General features: G+C 54.0%; 1 protein-coding gene across 1 annotated transcript; it reads right to left on the reverse strand.

Moving 5' to 3' along the window:
• Nucleotides 1-592: 592 nt before the first annotated feature.
• LOC135933494 (proline-rich protein 36-like) lies at nt 593-6,677 on the reverse strand. Its single transcript, XM_065471557.1, has 6 exons — nt 5,706-6,677; nt 4,710-5,567; nt 3,555-4,520; nt 1,977-3,149; nt 963-1,934; nt 593-829 (listed from the first exon to the last, which is right to left on the reverse strand). Exons 1-6 carry the CDS (start codon nt 6,675-6,677, stop codon nt 593-595), a joined length of 5,178 nt encoding a protein of 1,725 aa, XP_065327629.1.
• Between the last annotated feature and the right edge of the window lie 6,217 nt (nt 6,678-12,894).

Below are 12,894 nucleotides of genomic sequence, written 5' to 3' on the forward strand. Positions count from 1 at the left end.
GAAAACACTCACATAAGACGCAGACTTTCACAATAAAACAGGAAACAAACACGCAAAGACACAGACTAGGAAACGCAGACTTAACACAGGAACAGATGGGCAGAACAGAATAACACTAAACAGCAGGAAGAACAGAACCAAAATCACACTAAATAGAAAAACACAAAACGCTGGGTCAAAAGGACCCAGGATCATGACAGTACCCCCCCCCCCTCAAAGGCTGGCCCCAGACAGCCCAACAAGAAAACAAAACAGCCAGAAAAAACAGAAAACAACCCGACCAGGGCGGGCGGTGGGGGTCCAGGACGGAGGGCTCGAGGCAAAACAAAACAGGAGCACTAGAAAGTCAGAAGAAAAAAACAAAAAAAACCAAAAACACGAGTCCAAAAACCAAAAGAAGACAAAAGGAAACACACCAGAGTTCGAGAACACAAAGCCCAAAACTGAAAACTTTCAGGGGGCCGGCCGTGCGGAAGGCAGCGGCGGCGACTCAGGCGAAGGGCGTCCGGGGGCCGGCCGTGCGGAAAGCAACGGCGGCGACTCAGGCGAAGGGTGTCTGGGGGCCGGCTGTGCGGAAGGCAACGGCGGCGACTCAGGCGAAAGGCGTCCGGGGGCCGGCCGTGTGGAAGGCAACGGTGGCGATGGCGCCTGGCCAGTGGCCTGGAAAGCGGCCGGTTAGCTGCAGCCCTAGATGAGGCAGGGCCAGGCGACGCAGAAGCAGCGGCTGCAGCTGGCGAGGGTGATGTGGCTGCAGTTGGCGAGGGTGATGAGGCTGCAGCTGGCGAGGGTGATGAGGCTGCAGCTGGCGAGGAAGCCAGAGACGGAGGCGCTGCAGGCGGCGGCGTGAAAGCCGGAGACGGAGGCGCTGCAGGCGGCGGCGTGGAAGCCGGAGACGGAGGCGCTGCAGGTGGCGGCGTGGAAGCCGGAGACGGAGGCGCTGCAGCAGGCGGCGGCGTGGAAGCCGGAAGCGGAGGCGCTGCAGCAGGCGGCGGCGTGGAAGCCGGAAGCGGAGGCGCTGCAGCAGGCGGTGGCATGGGAGCTGGAGACGGAGGCGCTGCAGGCGGCGGCGTGGGAGCCGGAGGCGCTGCAGGCTGGACGGGTCCCTTGGATCCCCCAGGGAAGACTGACGACGAAGGCCGGAGCGGTCCCTCGGACCCTCCAGCGGAGACTAGAGACGAAGGCAGGAGCGGTCCCTCGGACCCTCCAGCGGAGACACGAGACGAAGGCCGGAGCGGTCCCATGGATCCTCCAGCAGAAGCCATGACCAAGCCAGCAGTCATGGAGGCCACTAGCTGACACAGTGGCGACTGACAATGCACTGAGCACTGGCTCTGCCCAGGCAACGCTGACATGATGTGGTTCTCAGGGGGCTGCTTAATCTTCAGGGGTCCAGAATCGGCTGGGGACTGAGACCTAGCCTCTGGGGATGCCCTGGAGTGGCCAACTGTGCCAGCGGCGGCTAAACCCTGAAAAGTACACTGCGTAGACATAAAGCTTTCTCCCTGCATGGAGTGAACGGGTGAACCTGGTAATACTGGAACCTGAACTGCAAGTAACGGTGACACTGGAGGCACAGGGGCCTGAACTACCGGCGACACTGGGGGCACAGGGGCCTGAGCTGAAAGGGGCACAGGGGCCTGACCTACAGGGGACACTGGGGGCACAGGGGCCTGACCTACAGGTGGCACTGGAGACTGAGCTGAAGGGGGCACTGGAAACTGAGCTGAAGGGGGCACTGGAAACTGAGCTATGGGTGGCACTGGGGACTGAACTGAAAGTGACACTGGAGGCACTGGGGCCTGGACTACAGGCGGCACTGGGGCCTGGACTACAGGCGGCACAGGGAGCATAGGAAACTGGGCAGAGGGTGGCTGCTGGGCAGCTAACTGAGCTGAAGGAGGCACTGGAGACTGAGCTGAAGGAGGCACTGGAGACTGAGCTGAAGGAGGCACTGGAGACTGAGCTGAAGGAGGCACTGGAGACTGAGCTGAAGGAGGCACTGGAGACTGAGCTGAGAGAGGTGGCGGCGTGGAAGCCGGAGGCGGAGGCGTTGCAGCAGGCGGCGGCGTGGAAGCCGGAAGCGGAGGCGCTGCAGCAGGCGGCGGCGTGGAAGCCGGAAGCGGAGGCGCTGCAGCAGGCGGCGGCGTGGTAGCCGCAGACGGAGGCGCTGCAGCAGGCGGCAGCATGGGAGCCGGAGACGGAGGCGCTGCAGGCGGCGGCGTGGGAGCCGGAGGCGCTGCAGGCTGGACGGGTCCCTTGGATCCTCCAGGGAAGACTGACGACGAAGGCCGGAGCGGTCCCTCGGACCCTCCAGCGGAGACACGAGACGAAGGCCGGAGCGGTCCCTCGGACCCTCCAGCGGAGACACGAGACGAAGGCCGGAGCGGTCCCATGGATCCTCCAGCAGAAGCCATGACCAAGCCAGCAGTCATGGAGGCCACTAGCTGACACAGTGGCGACTGACAATGCACTGAGCACTGGCTCTGCCCAGGCAACGCTGACATGATGTGGTTCTCAGGGGGCTGCTTAATCTTCAGGGGTCCAGAATCGGCTGGGGACTGAGACCTAGCCTCTGGGGATGCCCTGGAGTGGCCAACTGTGCCAGCGGCGGCTAAACCCTGAAAAGTACACTGCGTAGACATAAAGCTTTCTCCCTGCATGGAGTGAACGGGTGAACCTGGTAATACTGGAACCTGAACTGCAAGTAACGGTGACACTGGAGGCACAGGGGCCTGAACTACCGGCGACACTGGGGGCACAGGGGCCTGAGCTGAAAGGGGCACAGGGGCCTGACCTACAGGGGCCTGACCTACAGGGGACACTGGGGGCACAGGGGCCTGACCTACAGGTGGCACTGGAGACTGAGCTGAAGGGGGCACTGGAAACTGAGCTGAAGGGGGCACTGGAAACTGAGCTATGGGTGGCACTGGGGACTGAACTGAAAGTGACACTGGAGGCACTGGGGCCTGGACTACAGGCGGCACTGGGGCCTGGACTACAGGCGGCACTGGGGCCTGGACTACAGGCGGCACTGGGGCCTGGACTACAGGCGGCACAGGGAGCATAGGAAACTGGGCAGAGGGTGGCTGCTGGGCAGCTAACTGAACTGAAGGAGGCACTGGAGACTGAACTGAAGGAGGCACTGGAGACTGAACTGAAGGAGACTGAGCTGAAGGAGGCACTGGAGACTGAGCTGAAGGAGGCACTGGAGACTGAGCTGAAGGAGGCACTGGAGACTGAGCTGAAGGAGGCACTGGAGACTGAGCTGAAGGAGGCACTGGAGACTGAGCTGAAGGAGGCACTGGAGACTGAGCTGAAGGAGGCACTGGAGACTGAGCTGAAGGAGGCACTGGAGACTGAGCTGAGAGAGGCACTGGAGACTGAGCTGGGAGAGGCACTGGAGACTGAGCTGGGAGAGGCACTGGAGACTGAGCTGAGAGAGGCACTGGAGACTGAGCTGAAGGAGGCACTGGAGACTGAGCTGAGAGAGGCACTGGAGACTGAGCTGAGAGAGGCACTGGAGACTGAGCTGGGAGAGGCGGCGGCGTGGAAGCCGGAGGCGGAGGCGCTGCAGCAGGCGGCGGCGTGGAAGCCAGAAGCGGAGGCGCTGCAGCAGGCGACGGAGTGGTAGCCGGAGACGGAGGCGCTGCAGCAGGCGGCAGCATGGGAGCCGGAGACGGAGGCGTTGCAGGCGGCGGCGTGGGAGCCGGAGGCGCTGCAGGCTGGACGGGTCCCTTGGATCCTCCAGGGAAGACTGACGACGAAGGCCGGAGCGGTCCCTCGGACCCTCCAGCGGAGACACGAGACGAAGGCCGGAGCGGTCCCATGGATCCTCCAGCAGAAGCCATGACCAAGCCAGCAGTCATGGAGGCCACTAGCTGACACAGTGGCGACTGACAATGCACTGAGCACTGGCTCTGCCCAGGCAACGCTGACATGATGTGGTTCTCAGGGGGCTGCTTAATCTTCAGGGGTCCAGAATCGGCTGGGGACTGAGACCTAGCCTCTGGGGATGCCCTGGAGTGGCCAACTGTGCCAGCGGCGGCTAAACCCTGAAAAGTACACTGCGTAGACATAAAGCTTTCTCCCTGCATGGAGTGAACGGGTGAACCTGGTAATACTGGAACCTGAACTGCAAGTAACGGTGACACTGGAGGCACAGGGGCCTGAACTACCGGCGACACTGGGGGCACAGGGGCCTGAGCTGAAAGGGGCACAGGGGCCTGAACTACCGGCGACACTGGGGGCACAGGGGCCTGAGCTGAAAGGGGCACAGGGGCCTGACCTACAGGTGGCACTGGAGACTGAGCTGAAGGGGGCACTGGAAACTGAGCTACGGGTGGCACTGGGGACTGAACTGAAAGTGACACTGGAGGCGCTGGGGCCTGGACTACAGGCGGCGCTGGGGCCTGGACTACAGGCGGCACAGGGAGCATAGGAAACTGGGCAGAGGGTGGCTGCTGGGCAGCTAACTGAACTGAAGGAGGCACTGGAGACTGCGCTGAAGGAGGCACTGGAGACTGAACTGAAGGAGGCACTGGAGACTGAACTGAAGGAGGCACTGGAGACTGCGCTGAAGGAGGCACTGGAGACTGCGCTGAAGGAGGCACTGGAGACTGAGCTGAGAGAGGCACTGGAGACTGAGCTGAGAGAGGTGGCGGCGTGGAAGCCGGAGGCGGAGGCGCTGCAGCAGGCGGCGGCGTGGAAGCCGGAAGCAGAGGCGCTGCAGCAGGCGGCGGCGTGGAAGCCGGAAGCGGAGGCGCTGCAGCAGGCGCCGGCGTGGTAGCCGGAGACGGATGCGCTGCAGCAGGCGGCAGCATGGGAGCCGGAGCCGGAGGCGCTGCAGGCGGCGGCGTGGGAGCCGGAGGCGCTGCAGGCTGGACGGGTCCCTTGGATCCTCCAGGGAAGACTGACGACGAAGGCCGGAGCGGTCCCTCGGACCCTCCAGCGGAGACACGAGACGAAGGCCGGAGCGGTCCCTCGGACCCTCCAGCGGAGACACGAGACGAAGGCCGGAGCGGTCCCATGGATCCTCCAGCAGAAGCCATGACCAAGCCAGCAGTCATGGAGGCCACTAGCTGACACAGTGGCGACTGACAATGCACTGAGCACTGGCTCTGCCCAGGCAACGCTGACATGATGTGGTTCTCAGGGGGCTGCTTAATCTTCAGGGGTCCAGAATCGGCTGGGGACTGAGACCTAGCCTCTGGGGATGCCCTGGAGTGGCCAACTGTGCCAGCGGCGGCTAAACCCTGAAAAGTACACTGCGTAGACATAAAGCTTTCTCCCTGCATGGAGTGAACGGGTGAACCTGGTAATACTGGAACCTGAACTGCAAGTAACGGTGACACTGGAGGCACAGGGGCCTGAACTACCGGCGACACTGGGGGCACAGGGGCCTGAGCTGAAAGGGGCACAGGGGCCTGACCTACAGGGGCCTGACCTACAGGGGACACTGGGGGCACAGGGGCCTGACCTACAGGTGGCACTGGAGACTGAGCTGAAGGGGGCACTGGAAACTGAGCTGAAGGGGGCACTGGAAACTGAGCTATGGGTGGCACTGGGGACTGAACTGAAAGTGACACTGGAGGCACTGGGGCCTGGACTACAGGCGGCACTGGGGCCTGGACTACAGGCGGCACTGGGGCCTGGACTACAGGCGGCACTGGGGCCTGGACTACAGGCGGCACTGGGGCCTGGACTACAGGCGGCACTGGGGCCTGGACTACAGGCGGCACTGGGGCCTGGACTACAGGCGGCACAGGGAGCATAGGAAACTGGGCAGAGGGTGGCTGCTGGGCAGCTAACTGAACTGAAGGAGGCACTGGAGACTGAACTGAAGGAGGCACTGGAGACTGAACTGAAGGAGGCACTGGAGACTGAACTGAAGGAGGCACTGGAGACTGAACTGAAGGAGGCGCTGGAGACTGAACTGAAGGAGGCGCTGGAGACTGAACTGAAGGAGGCGCTGGAGACTGAACTGAAGGAGGCGCTGGAGACTGAACTGAAGGAGGCGCTGGAGACTGAACTGAAGGAGGCGCTGGAGGCTGAACTGAAGGAGGCGCTGGAGGCTGAACTGAAGGAGGCGCTGGAGGCTGAACTGAAGGAGGCGCTGGAGGCTGAGCTGAGAGAGGCACTGGAGCCTGAGCTGAGAGAGGCACTGGAGCCTGAGCTGAGAGAGGCTGCTGGGCCGCTAACTGAGCAGAGAGTGGCTGCTGAGCAGGCGATGAGCTGTTCACATAATCATCTGCCGCACAGAAGACAGCCCCAGAACGAACAGTCACACAGTCCAAGAACGGAAGAGAGTCCTCACTCACCACAGCCGGCGAATTAAAAGTCCGAACGACCGGCTGTGGGGTGGCACGCCGGCGGCGCGATCGGCGTTTCCTCCCCGCAGACGGCTCCAACAGGCCGGGCAAAAACACATCCGACGAGTCGGGCAGCGAGGCAGGAGTGGCGGAGAGCAGGTGAGGTGTGTGCTGGAGGAAGGCCTGTGTGGTCGGGGAGAGCGAGCTAAACAGCCACGGAAGACCAGAGAAGAGCCGCTGTAGGCGCGTTTCCACAGCGCGACGAAGCTCCTGTGGGGGGTGTTCCAGCCACAGGCTGAGAAGATTCTCAACGGTGAAAATAATGTCGTCCCTTAGCTCCTCCGAAGGGTTGCAAGCTGCTGGGTCCATGCTGGCTGGTTCGTACTGTCACGGTTTGCGGGTGCAAGCCGTGTGGAAATAACTTAGGACCAGGCAGCGGCAGCTCAAGTGCAGGTGAGAATTTATTAACAATGGACATACAAACAACGAGGCACTGGGAACATGGAACTGGAACCTAAACTGGGTTAAACTAACAAAACAAACCAGAAACGAAGATGCAGGGAGGTCCGGGGAAACACACATGGAGAGACGCAGGGAGACCGAGGGGAAACAACACAGACGAACCAGCAACGACAACGACACCAGACACGACTAAAATACACTCAGAGAACACAGGGAGATTACACACAGGTGGGGGACACAGCTGGGAGTACTTAACGTGACGAGACAAGGGAGGCAATAGAAAACACTCACATAAGACGCAGACTTTCACAATAAAACAGGAAACAAACATGCAAAGACACAGACTAGGAAACGCAGACTTAACACAGGAACAGATGGGCAGAACAGAATAACACTAAACAGCAGGAAGAACAGAACCAAAATCACACTAAATAGAAAAACACAAAACGCTGGGTCAAAAGGACCCAGGATCATGACATACACACACACGCACACACACGTATACACACACACACACACACGTACACACACACACACACACACACACACACACACACACACACACACATATATATATACATATATATATAGTGGGGTGTGCGTAATTATTCAGCCCCCTTTGGTCTGAGTGCAGTCAGTTGCCCATAGACATTGCCTGATGAGTGCTAATGACTAGATAGAGTGCACTTCTGTGCAATCTAATGTCAGTACAAATACAGCTGCTCTGTGACGGCCTCAGAGGTTGTCTAAGAGAATATTGGGAGCAACAACACCATGAAGTCCAAAGAGCACACCAGACAGGTCAGGGATAAAGTTATTGAGAAATTTAAAGAAGGCTTAGGCTACAAAAACATTTCCCAAGCCTTGAACATCCCACGGAGCACTGTTGAAGTGATCATTCAGAAATGGAAGGAGTATGGCACAACTGTAAACCTACCAAGACAAGGCCGTCCACCTAAACTCACAGGCCAAACAAGGAGAACGCTGATCAGAAATGCAGCCAAGACTCTGGACGAGCTGCAGAGATCTACAGCTCAGGTGGGGGAATCTGTCCATAGGACAATTATTAGTCGCGCACTGCACAAAGTTGGCCAATATGGAAGAGTGGCAAGAAGAAAGCCATTGTTAACAGAAAACCATAAGAAGTCCCGTTTGCAGTTTGCCACAAGCCATGTGGGGGACACAGCAAACATGTGGAAGAAGGTGCTCTGGTCAGATGAGACCAAAATGGAACTTTTTGGCCAAAATGCAAAACGCTATGTGTGGCGGAAAACTAACACTGCACATCACTCTGAGCACAACACCCCACTGTCAAATATGGTGGTGGCAGCATCATGCTCTGGGGTGCTTCTCTTCAGCAGGGACAGGGAAGCTGGTCAAAGTTGATGGGAAGATGGATGGAGCCAAATACAGGGCAATCTTGGAAGAAAATCTCTTGGAGTCTGCAAAAGACTTGAGACTGGGGCGGAGGTTCACCTTCCAGCAGGACAACGACCCTAAACATAAAGTCAGGGCAACAATGGAATGGTTTAAAACAAAACATATCCATGTGTTAGAATGGCCGAGTCAAAGTCCAGCTCTAAATCCAATCGAGAATCTGTGGCAAGATCTGAAAACTGCTGTTCACAAACGCTGTCCATCTAATCTGACTGAGCTGGAGCTGTTTTGCAAAGAAGAATGGGCAAGGATTTCAGTCTCTAGATGTGCAAAGCTGGTAGAGACATACCCTAAAAGACTGGCAGCTGTAATTGCAGCAAAAGGTGGTTCTACAAAGTATTGACTCAGGGGGCTGAATAATTACGCACACCCCACTTTTCAGTTATTTATTTGTAAAAAATGTTTGGAATCATGTATGATTTTCGTTCCACTTCTCACGTGTACACCACTTTGTATTGGTCTTTCACGTGGAATTCCAATAAAATTGCTTCATGTTTGTGGCTGTAATGTGACAAAATGTGGGAAAGTTCAAGGGGGCCGAATACTTTTGCAAGCCACTGTATATATGTATGTATGTATGTGTATATATATATATATGTATATATATATATATATATATATATATATATATATATATATATATATATATATATATATATATATATATATATATATATATAATAAGGATATCGGTTAGTAGCGGCAGCAAGCCTCCTCTGAGCCTGGCCTTCAGCATTACTGAAGCTTTTTGGTATCAAATTGAGAAAGAATGGAACAAAAGGCAGCCAACATCCAAAGATTTCAATGCTTCAAGAAGCCTAGAGAACTTTTCCTGGCTGTGTTGAAGAATAACGACGGTGAATCAAGTACTGACTTTCAAACAAACATTCTATTTTCCTAGCAAAATATAAAGAAGTGAGAGGTGGCTCAAGAGTTTTGCACACTACTGCAGCTCATGGAATAAATGAGTAGCAGCCAAATTTGTTGACAAAACTGTGCAATTACATAGAGATGTAGCCCTCTTGGATATTTAGATAACAGCTGTTGTGACAGCATGGCTTTGTCCGGAGTAAACAAAGTAATTATCAGGGTTTTACACATCACAACCATCTTGCCCAATTTTTCCAACCCAAAACTGACCTGCCAGACTGTGAGAAGCTTTAATTTAATTATTATGAACACTCTCTCCCATAGCTACATGGCACAGAAGTAAGGCCATCGTCTGTGTAGACTGTAAGGCTGTTTTTTATGGACCCTCTCTGCTAAGTGTGTAGAAGAATAGGTAGTTGGCTAGAGAAAACAGTTTCTGTCAATTTAACTAATAGAAACACAGCTCCTTATGTAGGAGAGATTTTGCATTTTTTTCCTGAAGTAATTTTTTAAATAGTCGCTTGAGCTTGTTATGTTCAGTTTGACCCACAGCGTTATTCTCATGAATTTGCATAAGACCTGCATTAAATTTAATTTAAAAATGAATCTTAGCAGCTGAGAAAATGTAGCTCAGTAAATATTCAACCTGCAGCCAAAAAACAAACAAAAGAAAAACAGACAATTTGGCTGGGGTGAGATGGGGGGTGTAGAGTGATGACTCACACATGCAGCAGAGGTCCCTCCTGTTATGGTTCGGGATCGCCGGTGTGTTTATGAAGTGGACCAAAAAGCAGACACGGGAGAAATGAACTGATGTCTAAACAAAAGGTGGGCCTTTATTATGGCTGATACAAAAAACAGATGAATGAGGCAAGGCAAATCCAAAAAACAACATGTTAGGGGGCCGACCCGGAGGTCAGCAGCACAAGAGTCCATAATTACTCAATTCAGGAGGTAAACCTGTGGCACAAGAGTCCATAGTTGGGCCGTTCAGGCGGCCGGCCCGGAGGCTGAGGGTACCAGAGGCCATAATTAAACTGTTCAGGTTTAAGTATGGCCAGTGGCGGCGGCTGTCACAAAGCTGGTCCGGAGGTAGGCCACGTGGAAAGCGGCAGTAGCTGTGCAAAGCAGGTCCAGAGGTCAGCCATGTGGAAAGTGGCTGTGGCATAGCAGGTTCGAAGGCCGGCAGGCAGCGGCACAGGCGTAGGCAGGACTGAGGACTCTCTGGCAGCTTGGCCGGCGGTGGTGTAGGTGTGTACAAAGACCCTCTGGCGGTTTGGCAGTCAGCAGGTGGCTGACAGCAGTGTGGGTGAGTATGAAGACCCTCTGGCGGCGCTGGACGTGGAGAGGCAGGCCGTGCAAAACGTGGGGAGGTGAGACCAGGCGAGGCGTTGGGCTGGGTTGTGACAGGACCAGATGATGCAACAACTTCTAGCTGAGACGTGGTTGTATGAGTTGAGGCGTTCGCCGCTGCCTGGGACATGGCATATGAGGCAGGACCAGATGGCGGCATCGCAGCTGCAGACAGTTGTGCTGATGGCTGACGGCTGGAGCAGCAGAATTATGTGAAAGTAGTAGTGAGGAGAAAAAAAAGACCAAATGAAGTGGGAAGATTAAGACATTGTGACAGGTTTTGGGGATGCTATGGTGTTTGACGAGGTTGGTAGAGTACTACAAGAACCTTCATAAATCGGCAGCTGTACACAAAGCTTTAAAACTACTCTAGTTAAAATCATCCCAAAGGACGAGATCCAAAAAAGAAGCAACCCAATGTCAAAGTCACTGTGACCATAAATTGTGCTTCATCCCAGCTCTGCTCTCATGGCCTGCTCCAATGCAGTTTTGGGTGATAACAACATGGGGTAATTTGGATTCTGCACACTATTTCCAAATATGTCCTCAGCCTCTCGGAGACCTGCCTTTCATAAATGTACTAAATTATGCTTTATTTTTGCTACCAGTTTAGTTTACCTGAACTAGGGAAAGCTGCCAGGTATTCTTCTATATTTCTCACATTCCTAGTGGTCCCAGGATCAGCACCTTGGACAGCGATCACGACATAGTTATGCAGACAATATACAGTAAAATTTAAAAAAATGTAATCTCCACTTGGACAGGAAGCATAAAGATCAATTAATACTCTTGAACCTTTACCACAGCTGATCAGAATATTATTTTATTATTATCAAGGACTCAAGATACATAAAATCATATGAACCCTGGTCCCATTATTGGAACAGTTCCAGGAAAAAAGTAAGTCATATGAATTAAAAATATATATTATTATATATTATGATGTTAATGTTATTTAGTAATATAACTATTAATTTCCCAAATACTTAAGTCACACAGACCTGTCGTTGACCATCTGACATCCACCGATTGCCAGAGAAAAGTGTGTGGTTGTGAGTTGTTGTTGATGGTTGCTTGAAGTCACAGTGAACATCTAGAGACCAGTCAGTGACCCCTCCTGGTAACTGCCAGGTACTAGAGGAAGGTTTGTATTCCATGAACTGCTGGCGAGTGGTTGCTAGAGGTGGTCACTGGAATGAATTTGGTGACAAAGAGATAAATAGTGTTGCACCAAAAACATTGTGATGCTTTGTTCGCTAGCAGGTTTCCACAGTCATTAGAGGTTTGTATAGAAGTTTTACTACAGCTTGGAGTGTAAATGGCAAGTATTTGCCGATAAGTCAGTGTCTTCCATGCCAATAACCGGTGACCAACTGGTGAAAACATCGCAAAGTTTTCAGGGAAGTATCCTCTTTGTAACCTTTTTCCCCTGGCGACATCAAGTAACCACTGGCCAACTGGTTGGGAATACACATTTCTCTCTGTTCAGTTGGTATTAATGGGACCAAAGTGTGCCATGAAAATATGCCCCACACCATTACACCACCAGCCTGAATTACTGATACAAAGCAGGATATATTAATGACCATCCTTGACCTTTATGTTGTTGTTGGGCAAGGATAGCTCAGTAGGTAGCGTGGTTGCCCCATGATTGGAAGGGCGGGGGTTCGAATCCACTGAACAGCTACCCCTTGCTCCCCGGGCACCTGATTTGCGGCTGCCCACTGCTTCACTGAGTGAATGGGTTAAATGCAGAAAGAGTAATTTCCCCACGGGGATCAATAAAGTATACGTTTACGTTATTGGCAACCAAAAGATCTGCATAGCCAACAAGCTCATGCAAAACTAAGATGTCGCTGTCATCTTCCTCCTGTAAAAACATATATACATCCACCCTTCCCCACCGTCTGGGTGGAGTAGGTGCAATCTTGAGTATCAGTGTCAAATTAGTCAAACACTTGTCCCCATTGCCAGTCCAGTCAGTCCCCTCATGTTTATTGCTGATAGCAGAACTTTTCGTGTCACATGAAGTTTCTACTGCCAGCAATATGACGTCATTTCAAAAAAAGAATAAGAAGAATTTAGAATGGATTAACCTGGCCTCTGGCCGGAGGAAGAGTGGGCCACCTGCCTGCTGTCCCTTCTGTCGGGCGAGGTTCAGACAGTGGCGCCGAGGCGGGAGGTGTTCGAGAATGGATGTTGGGCGGTTCTGGACCGGTTGGGCCTCTCCCCTGAAGACTATCGACTCTGACCCCCGGCTAGAGCAGAGGTCTGCTTCCCTCAGAAGACAAACTATCTTTGGTCCTTTTTTTCCCTGAAAAGAGCAAGGGTATCCCCCTCCTCTCCATGTGTGATCCCTGAGGGGCAGCTGGTCTTGCAGTGCCGTGCTGGAGCTCTACAGGGCGCTGGTCCGGGCAGGCTGACACCTTCAGTACACAGTACGCCTTTACTACCACTGCCCCAG

The sequence above is a fragment of the Pelmatolapia mariae genome, linkage group LG1 (assembly GCF_036321145.2).
Source record: "Pelmatolapia mariae isolate MD_Pm_ZW linkage group LG1, Pm_UMD_F_2, whole genome shotgun sequence".
NCBI lineage: Eukaryota > Metazoa > Chordata > Actinopteri > Cichliformes > Cichlidae > Pelmatolapia > Pelmatolapia mariae.

What these genes read in the sequence shown, in the direction of transcription:
- LOC135933494 (XM_065471557.1), bottom strand. Translation starts at nt 6,677, where the DNA reads ATGGACCCAGCAGCTTGCAACCCTTCGGAGGAGCTAAGGGACGACATT. An exon ending in TCCAGGCCCCAGTGCCGCCT is followed by an intron (nt 5,568 to 5,705) that starts GTAGTCCAGGCC and finishes CTTTCAGTTCAG; the next exon opens with TCCCCAGTGCCACCCATAGC. An exon ending in CTGCAGCGCCTCTGCTTCCG is followed by an intron (nt 4,521 to 4,709) that starts GCTTCCACGCCG and finishes CCTTCAGTTCAG; the next exon opens with TCTCCAGTGCCTCCTTCAGC.